The sequence below is a fragment of the Lissotriton helveticus genome, chromosome 1_1 (genome assembly GCF_964261635.1).
Source record: "Lissotriton helveticus chromosome 1_1, aLisHel1.1, whole genome shotgun sequence".
Taxonomy (NCBI): Eukaryota; Metazoa; Chordata; class Amphibia; order Caudata; family Salamandridae; genus Lissotriton; species Lissotriton helveticus.
The window spans coordinates 1,186,536,383-1,186,555,545 of NC_136057.1; the positions used below are offsets into that span (position 1 = coordinate 1,186,536,383).

General features: G+C 48.0%; 1 protein-coding gene across 1 annotated transcript in view; it reads right to left on the minus strand.

Moving 5' to 3' along the window:
- Positions 1 to 19,163, minus strand: part of DNAJC2 (DnaJ heat shock protein family (Hsp40) member C2) — a 252,490-nt gene that overhangs the window by 207,043 nt on the left and 26,284 nt on the right. Inside the window, exons 3-4 of the mRNA XM_078679433.1 lie at positions 3,088 to 3,163; positions 2,563 to 2,661 (exon numbers count right to left, since the gene is read on the minus strand). Of these exons, the coding sequence (XP_078535559.1) occupies positions 2,563 to 2,661; positions 3,088 to 3,163 (175 nt within the window). The remainder of the gene's footprint in view (positions 1 to 2,562; positions 2,662 to 3,087; positions 3,164 to 19,163) is intronic.

Here is a 19,163-nt window from a genome sequence, read left to right on the forward strand (position 1 = left end):
GTGTGACTGGCTGCATGGGTCTGTAAGTGGGTGTGCGAATGGCTGTATGGATCAGTGAGTGGGTGTATGAGTGGCTGTATGGGTCAGTGAGCGGGTGTATGAGTGGCTGTATGGGTCTGTGGGTGAGAGTGGCTGTATGGGTCTATGAGTGGGTGTGCGAGTATCTGTATGGGTATATGAGTGGGTGCATGAATAGCGGTGTGACCGGTTTTGTGAGTGGCTATATGGGTCTGAGAGTGGGTATGTGATTGGCAGTATGGGTCTGTGAATGGGCGTGTGAGTGGCTTTATGGGTGTGTGAGTGGGTGTGTAGGTCTGTGAGTATAAGTGAGTGGCTGAATGGGTGTGAGTGGGTGTCTGAGTATCTGTGTGGGTGTGTCAGTAGCTGTGTGAGTGACTGGGCCAGAACCGAACCTCACCTGCCCCTTTATCCAAAAATAGTCCACAGTTTTGCAGAAAACATCTACCCAACTGGAGGACTTTCTACTGGTTAATTAGTAAGTGCTACCTTGTTGGGTAAACGTTTAATGCATATTCTACACTACAAATGCATAATTGACCACAAGGAAATGTCTCCAGTGACCTTGTGGGCATGTCATTTTGGCAATGTGATTGTTCTTTGAGCATCTTGCTCCACAAATCTGTGATAACATGATTGCTCGTTTATAGAAGAAAATGATACTACAGAGAGGAGAATCCCCACCAAACAAGGGTGCTTCCTTCTAGGTATAAGAAGTAAGTGATTCTTTGTTTGGTGTAGATGTCCTCAAAATTCCTCTGCATCAAGAACGTGCCACCCAAATTTGCGGGGAAATGCGCTCGGAGCTGTCCATCAAGGTGAGAAGCCCTTTGCATACTACTAAGGAATATGGGCAGGGCTAAATAGGCAGACCTCGCAGATGATTTTGGACATTTGTATACTCAGGGTAATTAAAAGGGAGAACCATGGACTCTGCTCTCAAGACAAGAAAGAAACCACTTTTCACAGTCACTACAGATCAGATTCTGCTCCAATGAAACAATGAAGCATTCACCTCCATTAAGGATTTGAGATTGATTTTCATCTTAGAATATGAGAAGAAAACACTTGCTTTGCCTTCGCCAAGCCCAAGAAGTTAAGATCATTTGTGCTTTACAGAAGTGGAGCTTTAACTAGGGCACCTGCTGTATTTATTTTTGTAAGTGCTTCCCGTTGAGATTCAATTTCTGTGAAATGAGCATCCGGGCCATAACAGACCTTAATTTTTTCCAAGAAGAGTCCTCAGTTTTGCGAAAATGTCTTCCCAAACTGGGGTACTTTCTACTGGTTAATTAATAAGTGCTACCTCATTGGGTAAATGTCTAGTGCATATTCTACACTACAGCTGCATAAAGGACCACGAGGTAATGTCTCTAGTGACCTTGTTGCATGGCATTTCGTCAAGGTGATTGTTCCCAGAGAGTCTTCATCCACAAATCTGTGATAACATGAATCCTCAAGAGAAGATGACGAGACTACAATGAGGTCAATCCCTACTTCCTCTTCAGCTAATGAAGTGAAGGTGATGGGGGCATTGCAGTTCCCCTCCCCAGGCCGATTTCAGCACCGGGGACCCCATCCCTGGCACCTGGACTCTTGAAGCGGGGTGCCATGGAGCACACCCAGGGCACCCAGTCTGCATCGTTGGGGACCATAGGGGGAGGCCTCAAAGTCCCCGTGGTCCATGCCAGCTCCCTGCCTCCAGCAGGATGCGGCATTGCTCCCTAACATAAGGGGCAGCCAATATGCTGCTTACTGCGTGTGGGAGCAATTGTTTAATCTGATTTCCTGCCCATTGACATTGGGCAGGAAAACAGATGAAAAGTCCACTTCCTGCGGGCTGGAGCCATTTTCCTTCTCTGGTCTACTGGGAGTGAGTGGACTTACAGTTTTCTCTTGCTTGGCAGGCGTTGTCAAAGCTCATGCCAAGCGGACACAAACTGCTATATCCTGAGGGTTTGCAGCTCAGGAGACAGGGAGATGGTGTGGAGGTCCTCAGGGTCATTACTAGCTCCAGGAGGGAAGCCACAGGGGCCACACGGCCCCCTCCTTTGGTTTGCACATGGTCAGCCCAGGGAAAGTGGTGGTCTTTGGGGCCAAATATGGGCCAGGAGAGGGGTCTGTGCGGCCCACATCCCCCTTCTTTCTAGTTTTGTGCCCCAGGGAGGTCTTGATCCCCGGAGCAATTCTTAACATTGGAGCAAGGTCTGCCCCCTTCCTCTTTTTATGCTTCTAAGCCACGAGGTGGTCACTGGGCCTTTAAAGGCAAAAGGAGGGGGGGGGGGCGTGCTGCCACCCTCCCATTAATTTTAAAAATAAACCTCAGGGAGGTGGGGGCCCTCGGGGTTTAAAATTACCTTGGGGAGAAGGTGGCGCATATGCACCCCCTCCCCTTTTCTTTAATTAAAATTTGCAAAATACTCTCAAAAATAAAAATAAACTGCTGCAAAAGAAAATTGTGCCACCATTAATTAATATGAATACAAGCTCAATACAAACAAAAAGAAATAACAGATGACTATCTTACTTTCTGTTCTGTCTTACCTTTAGTTATGCAGGTGAAGTAGTCATTGTCACCTTCAACTACCTGCTCCCCAGTTGCTTTCCGCTTATCAGGATGATGTTTCAAAACTATAGCTTTATCTAGTACAAAGTAATTTGAGTTTATTATATAGTGTGCATCACACATTCTATGACACATAAGAAAGCAAACAAATCAGTGAATTCTAAAGTAATAATTTTGCACAGATTACATTTATAAATCTAGTAATCTGACACTATACCAATGTATCACCTATGTCACAGAGGCAAAGTTCAAGAGCAAAACGTAAGGAGCCAGGAAAGTACCAAAAATGTTCGCCTTTGCACCGTACAGAAACAGGGATTACAATATATAGGATGCATCATGGCTCAAATGGGATTTGCATGACAATAAGTCAAACTTTGTTCACTTTTAGGCATGCCCATAAAAGTAATGGACGGCATGCCACAATGATTAAGCTAGAGAAGGGCACTTACACAAAAATACATGGTTAAATCAGGCATGCAGTAGATTTGAGAGGTACTTACGAGCAGCTTTGATCTGCTTTGGGGTGGCCTTGTACCTTAAGAGCCTGAGTCCAAGGACCGCATAGTGATCTTGATTCTAGAAAATAGAATATATTTTCTCAATCTGAGTAGCTAGGACACAGAAGCATTAATGCAACACACTGCAAATGCTATACTTCTGGCAGACTCTTTGCTATATAAATGCTAGTATCATTTACACGGACAAAAAAAATCCTTTATTTCAAATGTACATTAGGCGTGAAGGGCATGTTTAGTGTACATCATGGGAGTTGCTTTTCAAGACACTCCTCTCCACTGTTCATTAAAAATCCAGTTATTCTCCATATCCTGTAAAAAGCCCATGGAACTGGAACAGCCGTCACACGCAAGCTGAGTGTTTTTGGGTAAATCAGCCATGGATATACTCTTGATTAAAAAACGTTATATTGGATGAAATTGCTTTCTGAACTATTCACTAAAGAAACAGTTGAAAATCTAAGAAAGTGTTCTAAAAATGTTTCTGATGGTACACTGCCGCATTGAATATGACAGCATAAGTGAGAGGAGTAGAGGCCTGCTGCGCTGACACTGTTTAAATAGGCATACTGTTATGAAGATCAGGTCTTACCGATTTAATACTCCGGTATTAATGCTCCTACCCACTATTATCAGAGATTACACTGTGAGTAATGCTGCTCTTTGAAACAAGTATATAAAATAAAGTTTTTTTGATAGCTAAAGATCAAACTGTTCGAGTGTCAGTAAAGGTTTCTGTACAAATGTAATTTGTTAGGTGGTAGTTTCTACTGAACTTGCTGAAGTGTACTTAAAACTTCATGGGCTCTAGCAGAAATAATAATGATGTAGAAACAACAGTAATAGGTTATTACCTAGTGTAAAACAAGGATTTGCAATGCAATATGTCTCGCATTTGCGAGAGTTTAGGCTATTGGCGTTGCAAATGACAATGCGTTTTATCTGTTTTGATAATGAACACATAAATAAAAGACATTGTCATTTACAATGCCATAGCTCAAACTCTTGTAAATACGGATGTTTATTGTACTTAATTTCTTCTTTATAGCGCCTCAAACACTTCTGGCCACTTTGATGCTAGTGACAGGTATTCACACCAGCATTTGTGTTTATGGTTTTATTACGGAGCACATACCTTTGGAGGAACTGGCGGCCAAAGTGGCCAAGGAGCAGGAAACGTAAGCTGAGCCCCAGACACTTTAAACGCAGAATAAACTCGTCCCTACTGAAATACGCCTTGCCCTATGCGAATAACTGCATGATGTGTTTACAATGTGTTCTGGAGTTCAATTAACATATCACAAACACAAGGAACACGTTATATATTCAATGGGTGACTGAGGCCAGAGCTGCCGACTTTGGAGCTGGGAACTAGGTTCAAGTCTTGGCGTTGGCTCAACATCCTGTGATTCTGGTCAAATCACTACATCTCCCTATGTCTACCACGAATTAATGTGTACTCGTATAACGTAACTGGTGCTCATGTAAAGCGCTTCCGGTAGAGTTTGCGCTATAAAAAACTGTAAAAAGAATAAACAAAAAGCACATCATTGGCACACCTGATTTCATTTTTTTTAAATTTTTTTTTTTACAAAGGGCAAAGTGCGTCATGGCCATTCACAAGGTCACCAAACCGACACAGATCAGACGAACGACAATACGGCGATACCATCCCCTAGTGAGAACAGACTGTTATACTTGTCCCTGCTGCCCTGCTTAGAATGTGTGATGCAAGAGCCTGCTAGAATGTTCTGTGTGGATGCCTGGCAGTTGAATGTGGGCTGAGTGGCAGGAGGCCACTCCTGGTGGGGTTTCCCCTTTATATATCTTAAATAACATCATACCTGAATAAAGGAGGATCAATGTTCTTAGGATGGTCTCATTCTTTAAGTTTAAGGGAGTTGTGTGTTTGAAATGTCACTGGGCATTATGTGCTCTGTTGCTTTTGGGTTGTGGAGTGATAAGTTTAATACTTACTTGGAGTCTAATGGAGCTTGGAGTTCCAATTTTTAAATATTTGCTTAGAGTTCCACTTTTAAATATTTTTATGGAGTTTGAGGGAACTTGGAGTTCTGCTTTCAAATATTTTTGTGGTGTTTGTAGGAACTTGGAGTTCCACTTTTAGATATTTTCATGGAGTCTGATGGAGCTTGGAGTTCCACTTTTTAATACTCTCATGAAGTTTGGGAGAACTTGGGAGTTCCACTCTACTGTTACGCCGTAAGTTGGGACCTTTTTGCCTCTTACTGACCTGGCCAGTCGGTTTGTTTGGTTTCTGGGTTGAGTATGTGATGCGTGGGCGTGACAGTGTGTTGGTTATTTCGTTGTGTGAGTAATGTTTGTTTAAGGAAGAGAGAAGGTGGTGTGAATGTTATTTATTAGTTTGCGTGATTGGTTTGTGAAGATGTTAAATTGCTAATCTTATCTTGTTTTACATTTATGTGGAAATTGCGTGATGTGACTTGCTATCTAATTTACTCTCCGCAATTTCTATTCATCTCTCGTTCATCAAATCAAAGAAGGGAGATGTGTTATACTTGTCCCTGCTGCCCTGCTTAGAATGTGTGATGCAAGAGCCTGCTAGAATGTTCTGTGTGGATGTCTGGCAGTTGAATGTGGGCTGAGTGGCAGGAGGCCACTCCTGGTGGGGTTTCCCCTTTATATATCTTACCTAACATCATACCTGAATAAAGGAGGATCAAGAAAGTATATGGACTACGCAGCCTTTATTTACAACACAGACATTAACACTCTCAAAACGTTCCATGTGAAAAAGTTTCATACAGAACTGTAGCCAGACGCCGTTTGGAGTGAAACAGCTGCATGTTTTTTTTTGCTTTAATTAAGGGAAAACCTGAGCATGGATAAGAAGCAACAGGGAACTCTCGAGCAGATGCAGCCTCTGGCCGTTTTCACCTGCCTGGTTGTGCCAGGAACTACTCACTCCATGCCAGGGAGTGCCCGGAATTGCATACTTCTTGCCAGTGATGCCCTGGTGCTGTATACGCGGTGCCTGGGGGAAGAAAACCTCCCTAAACTCTGCCACCGAGGAAATGAATACCACGGTCTTCACTCTGCACTCCGAGAGCTGAGCAACTGTCACTCCACACTCCTTGTCAGACATTGCACACTGCAGGGAATAACAAGTGCTGCAGACTGCTTGCAGAGAGCAACAGAAACTGAACTTATCCCGGAGAGCGAGCGCCATGAGGTGCACACTCCCTTTCAGAGACCTCCAGGCCCTGTACACATACTCCCTGCCAGGGCACGTCACACTGTCCCCAGAGAGCAGTGGTCACTGTAGCCTCCCCTCCAGAGAGCACCAGACCTGCACACCGCTTCCAGACAGCACCAGTCACTATACACTCCCTTCCAGGGATTACCAGACACTACACGTGCATGCAGAGAGCATACAACACTGCAAACTCAATTTCAGGGATTATCTGGCGTTATATAAAATTAGAGAAATAAATTAACAAAAAATAACGGGTCAGATTCCAATGAGACTAAGCAGATGGAAAGAGACTATCTGCAAATGTGGGCCACCTTTTTTGGGACTACCGGGCATAATTATGATAGCAGTCTAACCCTGCCAACAAGGGTTGCATGACAGAAGAATCAATGACGGGAGAGTCCTCTCCAAGGACAGTAAGTATGTGCTCGGCTGCGCAGCTCGATTGCCATTACCGTTAGCAGAAGATAACTGTAGTCTCTTGATCTTCTCTCTTTTATTATGTTGCGATAATAATTAAGCCTATCTTTGGAGGATATTGGTCTCGGCAAGAACGGGATTCTAAACTGAAGCAACTGCTCACGAAGACTCGACCACATCGAAAGGGAGACTTCGATAACAGGCAGTTTAGTGGCGGTAGTGGGTTTCATAGACAGCTACGTCCAAATGTTTCCCGATCTTGTGAGAGGTGAAAGTCTTGCGAGAGTGTGAATCCAGGCAACAATAGACCCAATCAGGAAGTGTGGAGTGTTAAGGGCAGCGCAGGGCTCAGATATTTGTAGAACAATATCCTCTCCTGACCTCTCCTTGTCATCCTACACTTCCTGGTGTCATCCTCCACTCCCCGTGATTCCCCTACCTCTGTTGTGTCTGCGGGCTGTAGAAAAGGAGGAACTGGGCAGCCATTACACATGCCCCAGTACTGCAAAACAGGACAAGCTTTTCCGATGCATGCATCACCTCCTGCCGATTTGCAGATATGGATTCAAAACCACTATTTTTCAATATTGTAACTTTTAAGCGGCGCAGCACGCCGCTTGTGCTGCACTGCTTACGAAAAGGGTATACAATTACAAAAATGTTATTTGGCCAGCTGGGTCACAGAAAAGAAAAGTGTGACGGCAATGAGAATCAACCTGCTCCAGTGCCAAAAAAATAAAAAGAAATAAACAGCGTTGGAAAACAAAAGCGCAACGTCAATGAGGAGCAAGCTGCCCCGGTGCTCAAAAAATAAATAAACCGCATCGGAAAAAAAAAGCGCGACGGCAATGAGGAGCAAGCTGCCCCGGTGCCACATAAATGGTGCGCGCTTGGGAGAGCAGCCTTCACTTTTAAAACACTGCACTCGTGGCGCGCTTGAAAAGTGAAGACCGATGGCTAAAGGTCCTCCTAGAACAGCGCATGCGCGCTGCCTAGGCGAGACCTAAAGAGAATTTGGGGATATTAGTGTAAAAAGCACAAGCGTTGGAGTTACTCGAGCTGCTATGCCTGTGCACAATGACATCCTGAAGTAAATATTGAGTCTACTGTAATCGATACTCCAGTTACTTTCTTATTGGTTGCAGAGGAAGGGTAAGGCGTATTGTGCATTTCACCCTCAGCCATATACGCATAAAGCTCTCTGACACTTATTCAAGGGGAAAGCCTAATTGGGATGGCCCCCTCGCCGATAAACTTTTGTTTGCAAAAACTAGTAAGCATAATCCATTTTACTTCTCACTTATCAGAGATAAATAAAACATTGAAGATACTAGAGCTACAATCAAGTGTACATCGTTAGTTTGGAAACAGGGATGTTTTTGAAGAAAAAACTATTTGAATACAGAACATTCTCCTTGAGGATAGAATCGCACTACTTTCTGTTTAGAAAGGCATTCAAATGCACTAAGTGTCTTCCATTTACGACCACCGAAGTAGTGGTGGCGATCAGACATCTAACCCCTAAGAAGGCAGCCGGTCCGGATGGGATCCCTGGGGATCTGCTGATTGCGGAACCATTGGCTTGGGCCAATTTAATCGCCACAATTATGAACTTGATTACAAGGGGACACCAGGTGCCAGATTCTTGGAAGGGGGCGGAGGTGGTAACAGTATTTAAGAAGGGGGCAAGAGATGATCCTGCGAACTACAGACCTATCAGTTTGATAGATATAATCCAGAAAGTGGTCGGCAGGGTCATCATTTCAAGGGTAGGCGACTGGATGGAGGAGGCTAGCATTCTCTCCCACCTCCAAGCGGGCTTCAGAAGAAAGGTAGGCACGATGGACCAGGTCTTTCGCTTTTTTGTTATCTATTGGAAGGCAGTCACCATCAAGAAAGGTAGTCTATATATGGCCTTCATAGATCTCAAGACAGCGTTTGACCTGGTCCCCCGGGCTAAATTATGGGAGATCCTAGGAGAGATGGGTTTTCCAAGTAGAATTCTGAGTTTAATTGTAAAGCTCCACGAGGGGAATTATGCGAGGGTCAGATGGGGATCCCAGGGACAGTTAACGGACAGGATCCCTGTGAGGAGAGGAGTACGCCAGGGCTGTGTCATGGCCCGACCCTTTTCTCCCTATTCGTGAATGGAGTGGTGGACCATCTGAAAGGGGAAGAGTCGGATGCCCCATCCCTGGCGGGGGAAAGAATCCCCACTTTACTCTTCGCCGATGACACCTTACTGATATCCAAATCCCCAGGGGGCCTGCAAAAACTCTTGAACCGATTCAGTTCCTTCTGTGCTAATAGAGGTTTAACCATCAACACCTCGAAAACTAAACTGATGGCATTTTCCCCCTCCAAAAGGTTTAAAAACAACTTCTTGCTTAATGGAGCCCCCCTGGAGTTGGTCAATTCATTAGACTATCTTGGTGTCCGGATAAATAGTCGAATGACCTGGAAGGACCACCTGGCCAAAATGTTACTCAGCCACCAAAGAGTATCTGGGGTGACTCTGAGGGAGCTCCGCGAGTCAAGTAGTAAACCTGTCTCCCCGGCCATGGCGATTTACGATGGTCAAATTCTTCCGGCGGCTTTATATGGCTCCGAGCTCTGGGGGTTCGAAAATGTTACAGATCTCGCCACAGCGGAAAATAATTTTTTGAGGAAGGTGGTGGCTCTTCCTGTTTCCACCCCACTCATCCCCCTGAGATTAGATCTGGGCAGAAGAGCCCTAAAGGATTTGGTGAGGCTACGCCCATTGCTCTTCTGGACCCGTTTAAGAAGAACTGAGGAGCTTGCAAATTATGCTGCACGGCTGGACGATCTTCTTCTGTTGGACTCGGGGAAAAAAATAGGATGGCTGAATAATGTGAGAGACCTGGTGCATAAATTAGGTCTAAGGGATGCTTGGGAGTCCCAAATGCCGCCGCCCAAGGATGTGATCAAAAAGCTATATTGGGACTGGGTACAGAGCGAAGCACTGAGTGGTTTGGATGGGGGCTCACTCACGGATCAATTTCTGCTAATTAAATGTGTGAAAAAACTGGAACCCTTCCTCGACCTGATCACTAAACCTCTAGACAGAGCGCTATATCTAAAACTGAGATATGGGACGCTCCAGGTGTACGACTTCACGTCGAGGTGGTCCAACTCTGCTGCCTCCTTGCGTTCGTGCCCTGGTTGTGCAGCACCAAAGGAGACTGTGGCCCACCTATTCTTTGCCTGCCCCGCTTATAAAGTGGCCCGGAAATGCTGGCTGAAACCTGTATGTAGGGAGCTGGGGCTGAGGTGTCATAGTCAGGCACTACGTGTACTTTCTACTGATTCTTCATCTTCCTTCATGACATGTGGGGTGGCAAAATTTTTGGGCAGTGCGGGGGTGACGCGCTCCCGGTTATTGAAACTGCATTCTAGGGTACCAACGGTCTGATGTATGTAACCGCTCGTAGCAAACCAGTGACTGTGGTGCATTCCTTCCTTTATATGTCGTATTATTTATAGTTTTAACCGGAGAAATGGAATTGTATAATGTTTATGTATTCTTTTATGGTGATCAAATTACCGAATAAAGATTTTACAACAACTAAGTGTAAAATAAATCGATCAGAACAATTTAGATGTATGATGAAGGTGCCAGATATTTGCAGACAGAATTAAAAAAAACTGCCCTCTTTATGTGTCTTTGTTTGTCTCTTTAAAGAAACCTAACATGTCAGAATCGAATACTTGTAATTAAAACTATTAGGGGCATTTCCACCCATGATCGTTAAAAGCGCGGTATTAGAAAATCCAAATCTCACTTAGCACCCTCGGCACAGGTTACTCTAAAATAACATCCCTTTTCTGGCTACCAGTCTCGGGAGCAAGTGAGTAACACCTCATACTTTATATTCCGTGGGAGAACTACATTTAAAAATCCAGAATATTGTTAGCAGTGCTCAATTTAGAAAATGCATTTGAGTAAAAGCAGATTGTGCAGAGTAGTTTTGCAGTGAATGTAGGTGAAATCAGAATTCATAATTTCGGGGTGGAAACAAAAATTTGAGAGATGAAAGGAACATAGTAGTTGGTGTGATGGGAGCCTTAAGGAATTAAACTGAAATATAGTTTATATTGTATTGACAAGGAGTCCAACTAACTACAAATGAGGAAAGAAAGATATACTAACTTCTAAAATAGCAATAAAATAAAGAGGGACTCACAAGCTGGACCATACTTGTTGGAAATAACGAGCTAATATAGTGCAAGATTGTATGTCAAAGGCAAGCAATGACAAAGAAGATCCTCTCGGCAAGAGGTGAGGATGAAAGACATTTGGATAGAGAACAAGAGAGCAAAAGGTGATACAGACGAGAAGGGAGAGGGGGTTGAAATCTGTGTTTCTAAAAGCAAGTTTATAATTGCAGTGAAAGGTTTAAGTAAAGAGGCAAGTGTTAACTAGTAGTAAAGAGGTGGCAAATAGGCTTTGCAAAGAACTGGTGCGATTAGGTGGAAGCAGAATAGGAAGAATTAGAAAGGACAGTATGCTATCCTGAAGATCAGTGAAGGAAGCTGGCTCTGTATATATCACCACTAAGTGGTTCTAGCGTGCGCAGAGTCCAGGGGTTCCTCAAAGGTGTACAGGGCACAATGTAAAACCCAAAGTGCTCTATCAATGGTAGTGTGGGCGAGCAACCTTAGGCCTAACAGAGAGGAGTGCAAGATATATATATTTATCATCTTACTTTAAAAAAAAAAATTGGGATCTCCAAACTTATAAAGAAAGAAGCTGGATAAGTCTGGCGGGCCAAACGTCAGAGCACGGAACAGTGGCGAAAGGTTGGGAGAGTCTTAACAGATGCCTAAAAACTTTCAGGTGGGAGGCTCTATGATATTGGAGAATATCTGGACTCGCTATACCCCCATTTTCCTTCTTTTCCCTGCATTTCTTCCATGCAATTCTGGGCCTTTCGTTTCCCCAGATAAAACTGGAGAATAAAATGTGTACTTTTTTAATCCATTCCTTCTTGAATTCCAGAGGGATTGAGTTGGATATGAATGTATATTTGGGTACGATAGACATTTTCAACAGATTTGATTTGCCTAAAAAGGATAAAGGCATAGAGTCCCACTGCTGTAGTTGTTTCTTAATTTGTGAGGGGACCAAATGGAAATTCACTTTCGCTAGTAAGTCTAGGTTTTGGACCGCCTCAAACTCCAAATATCTAATACTCTTTTTGATAAGGTCACTCTGGAAACTTATATTCCACTGCATAATCTTGGTTTTGGATGGGTTGACGGCGTAGCCTGATATTTTACCGAAACTCTCTAGATTTTTCCTGATAGCAGAAATTACTGGCTGTAGATGGCCTGTGAATATCATTAGATCGTCGGCGTAAAGCCCGATTTTCTTTTCCCACTCCTTACAAGAAAATGGGATGATGTTTTAACATGCTCTTAGCTAGATGGCCAGTGGCTCAATATATAGGTTAAATAAGAGTGGGGAGAGTGGACACCCTTGTCTGGAGCCCCTTTTAATTTTAACTTGCTCAGATAAAGTCCCATTTACTAATATCCGGGCTGTAGGGTTTTTGTACAGGGCCTTGATTGGGGACTCAAAAAGGTCCCCCATGTTAAAAAGCCGGATCACTTCATAGAGAAAGGGCCAGCTGACACTGTCGAAGCCTTTTGCAGCATCACAAGTTATTACAGTTAGGGGTCTATCATATTCTATGGCTAGATCTATTGTACCTATTAACTCATGGGTCAGGTGCTGTAAGTGCCTCCCCTTCATAAAACCCTTCTGATCATTGTGGATTATGGTGCCCGACATCCGCTCCAATCTTTTGGTTATAATCTGTGTATATATTTTGTAGTCACTGTTAAGCAATGATTTCGGCCTATATGATTTGCATGCTCTAGGGTTCTTGTTAGGTTAACCCCTTCGGGGCTGATGACGAGCTAAGCTCGTCATGAGCGTAACCTGCCGAGGTGCTTTATGCGGAGCCTCAGACTCACCAAGAGTATGGTACACTATGCCCCGAACCTGCCTCTACTGGGGACACCCCTGGGCGCTGGCGCGCTGTCTTCAACCGAGCTACGCAGCTGGTCTGCGGTAGACTTAGACAAACTGGGCGGCCTGTATAGCGACGGAGAGCTGTTGCCCTTAGAGAGCTTGGCCGCAGACACCGGTCTGCCAGTGGGCCAATTTCTGGCGCACGCCAGGCTTCTCCGTGAGCTAGCGAAGGCTTGGGGGTGACCTGGCCCACGAGCCGTCCACTCATATGCTTATCCAGTACCTACATGTGATGGGCGATGGTTCCCATATAGTGCATTGGTTAGCACAAGCGCTGAACAGTCATACTCAATTCTCCTCCCAAAGGCTGAGGGAGAAATGGACGACTGACCGGGGTAGTGCCTGGACAGACAAACAGTGGGACGCGGTGTTGGCAGGCGCCAGACATATTCCTCGCAACGCGCGATTCAAGATCATTCATTATTACATAATACACCGCGCGTATCTGTCCCCAGACAAACTGAACCGTTACTTCGGACTCACAACGTCGGCGTGCCCCAGGTGCGGCCTCCTGAACTCGGACTTCCTACACGCACTATGGAGTTGCGCGCACCTCACTTTATACTGGTCGGCAGTCGCAGACACATTGACGATGGCCACGGGCGATACCCTCCCCAAGACGTGGGAAGCATGACTATTGGGGCTCTACAAGAGAACCAAACAGACCAAACTAAGGGCGCGTTTCTGGGACCTAAGCGACTCATCACGAAACGATGGAAGAGTGTCACCCCCCCGCGCCCTGCTGACTGGCGTCGCTCTTTTGACAACTGGGCTTGCGCGGAGAGTGTGTCTCTACACAGGGAAGAGACCGCGGGCCTCCGGAAGTACCCGATTGCCCAGGACTGGGACGCTACCCTGACTGCGTACCACCGGGCGTGCACCCGGGCCGGTATAGCATGATCGCCCCGACATGGAATAGTGAGGGTCCTGTCGTCTGCTGTCCGATTGTGGCACGAACCCCCCCCTCCCCCCCCCGGCCACCGAGGACAGGCCCGACAGGAGATGTCCCCTGTCGTCGCCCCCCCCCTTTCCCCCCCCCCGCCCTGCGGTCGCGGCAACCCTACATCCTCAGACATCCCCACCCCCACACGGCCCACATAGGGTGCAGCATACACAGCTAGGATCACTGATACATTACTGTACACGTCACTACTAGTCCAACTACTGTTGTTGAAATGTTTCTCCCTCCCCCCCCCCCCCCTTCTTTTCATTCCCTGTTGTGTCTTCTGGTTGGCAGTGAGATTGTTTCTGCTGCATTCATGATGATGTTTGATTTCCCCTCCCCGTTTACTCTACACACAATGCCTGTTGGACAATGCCAAGATCGGGAGACTGAGGTGGCGCCGGACCAAGATAGAGGTGGCGCCGGACCAAGATGGCCGCACTGCTGTGAGGCTCCCGCTCGACCGAGCGATCTCGCCTATCCTTCAGAGATCCTGACCGGGCGCTCAGCCCTGAATGCTGCCTGCCTGCCTTCGCGCTGCCGACCTCTACACGGCGGTGTCTTCCTTTCTCGCAACACCCCACCCGGCGAGCAGCTAGCGGCCGCGGAAGTCTGAGCGGACCCACTGCCGTTTCCGCGACTCCTACCCGCCGGCCTGCCCTGCCAGGAAAGGCCGGTGCTGGGAGGCCTTCCCCATCGCTGCCGGAGTGGCGCAGATCGCCGGGACATCCCGCCGCCGGCTGGCCAGCGACTGCCTTGACGGGGACTCCTCGCTACTGCCCTGAGGTGAGCGCTGCCTGCGAGGTGTTGCCGCGTCCCCGTCCAGGCCCTACCAGCGCGGAGCCGCAGCATAGCCAGGCCGCCGAGTCCCGGCCTCCTCCCGCCAACCGCCATCTTGCATGTCTCACTCGGCGGCTGCACAGGATCCAAAGCAACGGGACGGCGGGTGCCTGTGGTGAGGCCGCCGCCGCAGTTCCCACACACGTTGCAGGGCGACGGGCCCCTCTCCTCGGCAGCGCTCCCACCACCTCCTTGAGCGGCAGGACGGCGACCCAGCGGGAGACTGCCCCCTTCCACTTTTCAGACGCTCACTGACAGCTGCCTCCTGCCTGGCCGTCACTTGTGCCTCTGCCTATAAAGCAAGACTTTGCTTCGGCGCCATACACCTGGTCAGAGCAACGAGGGTGGCAGTCACCCCCATCCCCCTCCCCTCTCTCGCAGTGGTGGCCTTCTCAGCACCCCAGTGGCACAGCCTGTGAATGCCTGGCGCTGTAATTTGAGGGGAGGGCTGTCTTTTCATCATTTGTGGCCTTTGGACTCCATACCTCCGCAGGTGTAGTTTCTGGGGGCGCTCCCTCCTCCTTACAACTGCGCTGTCACTGCAGCGATCTGGCGCTCTTTTCCCCCCCTCCATCGCTGCCGCCCAGACGCACCATGGGGCGCAACGATGCCCGTCAATCCAAGATCCCATTTGAATCCAAACGGCCCACTGGGGCTGCGCAGGAGGTGGGGAGCAGTCCTGCGGCGTCGACCCCTCCGGAGGATGACTGGAAGACTTTATTGCTTAGTATGAAACAAAGCCTCTCCACGATTGACGCCAAAATAGACACCATGAATTTACGCATGGACAGCGTGGTGGCCAAGCTGGACCAGCACGACAGTCGCATCAGGGAAGCTGAGGGCAGGATTTCTACTTTGGAGGACGGAGCCGCTTCATCCCATAAGCAGGTCACGCAGATGGACAGATTGCTCAAACTCATCGCTGATAAGAATGAGGATTTAGAAGCGCGGTCCCGCCGCAACAATGTCCGCATTTTGGGCCTTGCAGAGACTACCAACACTGGCAAAATGGAGACATTTGTGGAGAATCTTCTCATAGAACTCTTTGGTAAGGAGTCCTTCTCTCCGCACTTCATCGTCGAACGGGCCCACAGATCCCTGGCGGCGCGTCCTCCCACTGGGGCCCCGCCGCACCCTGTTATTGCGCGCTTTCGGAATTATAGGGACCGGGATGCAGTGCTGAAACGCTCGAAGGAGATGGGTACTGTCAACTACTGCAATACGTCTCTTTCCTTCTTCCCTGACTTCACTGCCTCCGTCCAGGACGCCAGACGCAAATTCTCGGTGGTGAAAAAGAAACTGTAGGCACTGGAGCTCCCATACGCCATGTTATACCCTGCCAGGTTGAAGGTTACATGCCAAGGCAGACAGCATTTCTTCCAAAACCCGCAGCAAGTGGAAGACTTTCTCAAACATGGACGGGGAGGCCGTGGTGGCGATGACGCTGCTGATCCTCACGCCCGCCGCTCCAGACCCTCCTCACCACTGTCACAGCAGGACTGAATAGGAGCGGAGAGACATTGACCCTTGTCGTCTTCACTTTCCTGCTACTGGCTGCGATTACTCTGACAGTTTTACGATTACCGGTCAATTGAAGTACTGATCGCTCGGTCACCCACCTCCGTCCCACGATAGACGCCCGGAACCCCTGGTGTCTGTGGGTGAGAGTAAGGAGGTGGTTGGCAGGTCTGGTGCCCCCTGGCTCTATATCCCCCTAATGGGCGAGCCCCTGTACACCCCCTCCCCCCTATGGGGAGGGGCAGCTGTCATACTATTTCTAGTTTTCAGGTTACGTTGGGGTTAGGTGGGTGGGTGGCTGTTGTATTCCCGGCTAGTTGGGGTTGCCGGTGTGGGTGGGAAGAAACTGAATGTCCATATTACTGTCTTTGCTGCGCTTGTTGTGTGGTCACTGGGGGGGTTGGGTGGGGGAGCTCTGGGTGGGGGGGTTCATCGCTGAATCGCCAACGGATTTACGGTGCTTCTTTACAGTATAACGTGTCATGGAATCTGTTATGTCTTTGAATGGGTGACGTAGAAAATCTGCAACCAACACAACAGTTGAGACTGGTGTCATGGAATATTCGTGGGTTAAATGACCCCAGGAAGAAGAGGCAAATATTGGGTTATCTGGACAGACAGAATGTGTCAATTGCTATGCTTCAAGAAACCCACCTACTGCCAGATAGCTCCCCCCCGTTTGCGACTAGGTGGGCCTCCTGCAAAGTTTTCTCTTCCTACTCTAACTATGCCAGGGGGGTGGTGATCCTTGTTAGGCGAGGGCTGCGGTTTACACCCGCTGGGACGGAAGCGGATGCCAGTGGCAGATACTGCATGGTCTGGGGGCAATTATATTCACATACTGTCCTGCTTGCATGTTATTATGGCCCCAATACTGATGACGTCTCCCCTCTACTCACGATGTGGGGAAGGATTCAGACACTGGGAATAGGCCACGTCATACTGGGGGGCGATTTTAATACAGCCATTGCTCCATCCCTAGATAGGTCTCACCCCCAGGGGGCGCACTTCTCCCATACACAGCGCGCACTGGCCTCTATCACAGCCGAACATCACTATGTAGATGCTTGGCGACACCTGCACCCTTCCCTCAAGCAAGGTACCCATTTTTCTGCTGTACACTCCACTTGGGCCCGGTTGGACTACATGTTCCTCTCGGCCAGCCTAGCGTCGTGGCTGACCAGTGCCCTGCACCTTGTTAGGACTTTCTCTGATCACTCCCCAGTCCTAATATCGCTGCATATACCCATTGAAACCTCCCCTTACCTGAGCTGGCGATTCAATCCCGCCCACCTTACAGACTCCGCTTTCCGTGCTGAACTAGAACAAGACATCCAGGACTTTTTTGAGCGTAATATTGGTTCAGTCCCGGATCTCACCACGGTCTGGGAGGCCTTTAAGGTTACGGCTCGAGGTTGGTGCATCGCCAAGGGAGGAGGTGTCCTTAAATCACTACGGGGCGAATTGCATAAACTTGAGTCTGAACTTCGAGACCTAGAGCGGATTAGGACTCGCAACCCCCGCGATGCTGCTACTGCCGCCCTCCTTAGGGAAAAATTATCCGCATACACAGAGGCTGCTGACAAGGAGGGAAAGTTCATAGGCAAACAACACACCGCGTGCATTTTTTGGCGAGGGAGATCGACCTGGCAGGGCGCTCGCGACGGCTGTCAAACCCCCTAGGTTCAACAACTTTGTTACCTCCCTGCTAGATGAACACCGCATCCCGCAGAGAGACCTTCCAGAACTACTCAGAATCCTCACACTTCACTATTCCACTCTATACACGTCTCACAGATCGACACCAATAGACCTACGCCAATACCTAGATGACACGGCCATTGCGTGGCTGGGCCCCACTCAGCAAAAATTTCTACATCACGCTCTTGAACTAGACGAAATAAAGGACGCTATCATGTCCATGAAATCTGGTAAAGCACCCGGCTCTGACGGGTTACCAATTGACTTTTACAAGGCCTACCTTCATTTACTCGCCCCGATCTTGCAAAAGGTGTATTACGCTGCCCTTGAAGACGGTACCCTGCCGCCTTCTATGCGCGAAGCCCTTATAGCGTCTCTTTTGAAGCCTGGCAAGCCGCCTGATGACTGCGACTCTTATAGGCCGCTGTCGTTGCTCAATACTGATGTTAAAATATTAGCGAAAGTGCTTGCAACGCGCCTTAACCTTCTGATGGAGCGCCTAGTCTTACCGGACCAAGCGGGGTTCGTCCCTAACAGGGCGACCTCCCACAACTTACGCACCCTTCAAGCCGTACTTCAGGACATTAATCCCCGTTGCGAGGCAGCTGCCGTGTTCCTGGACGCTACCAAAGCGTTTGATTCCCTCGAATGGGACTATCTCCTGTCTCTTCTTGAGCGGATGGGAATCCCGTATAGCTTCTTGGATTGGATCAAACTACTCTACACTAACCCATGCGCCTCGGTGTTACTGAATGGTGCTAGATCGGCCCCCTTCATCATTCATAGAGGCACTAGACAGGGATGTCCCCTCTCCCCTGTCCTCTTCGCACTCGCGATTGAGCCACTAGCAGCTAAACTTCGGCAACACCATAACCACCGCTCTCATCTACCCAGAACGTCAACTACTGGTGGCACTGTATGCAGATGATATCACTCTTTACATCCACAAACCGCGCGAGAACCTAAACCCTGTTCTGCGCGAAATTACTAAATTCGGTGCCATATCAGGCGTACAGATCAACTGGTCGAAGTCCGCCCTTTTTCCCTTGACGGACAAAACTGAGAAGTGTCCCCTTGACTACCCCTTGGTGTGGGAATCAGAGGAGCTTAAGTACCTGGGCGTCGTAGTCTCCCGAAATCGAGAAGAACTTATCAGGGCCAATTTTGGCACTGTCCTGGATAAATTGTCTGATACCATCACTAGGTGGATTCATCTCCCTCTCTCCATGGCGGGACGTATATCCCTCATCAAGATGGTTATCCTTCCAAAATTCCTGTATCTTTTCACCAACATCCCGTACAATCCGGGATCGCATTTTTTTCGCTCCCTTAACTCCCAACTGTCACGC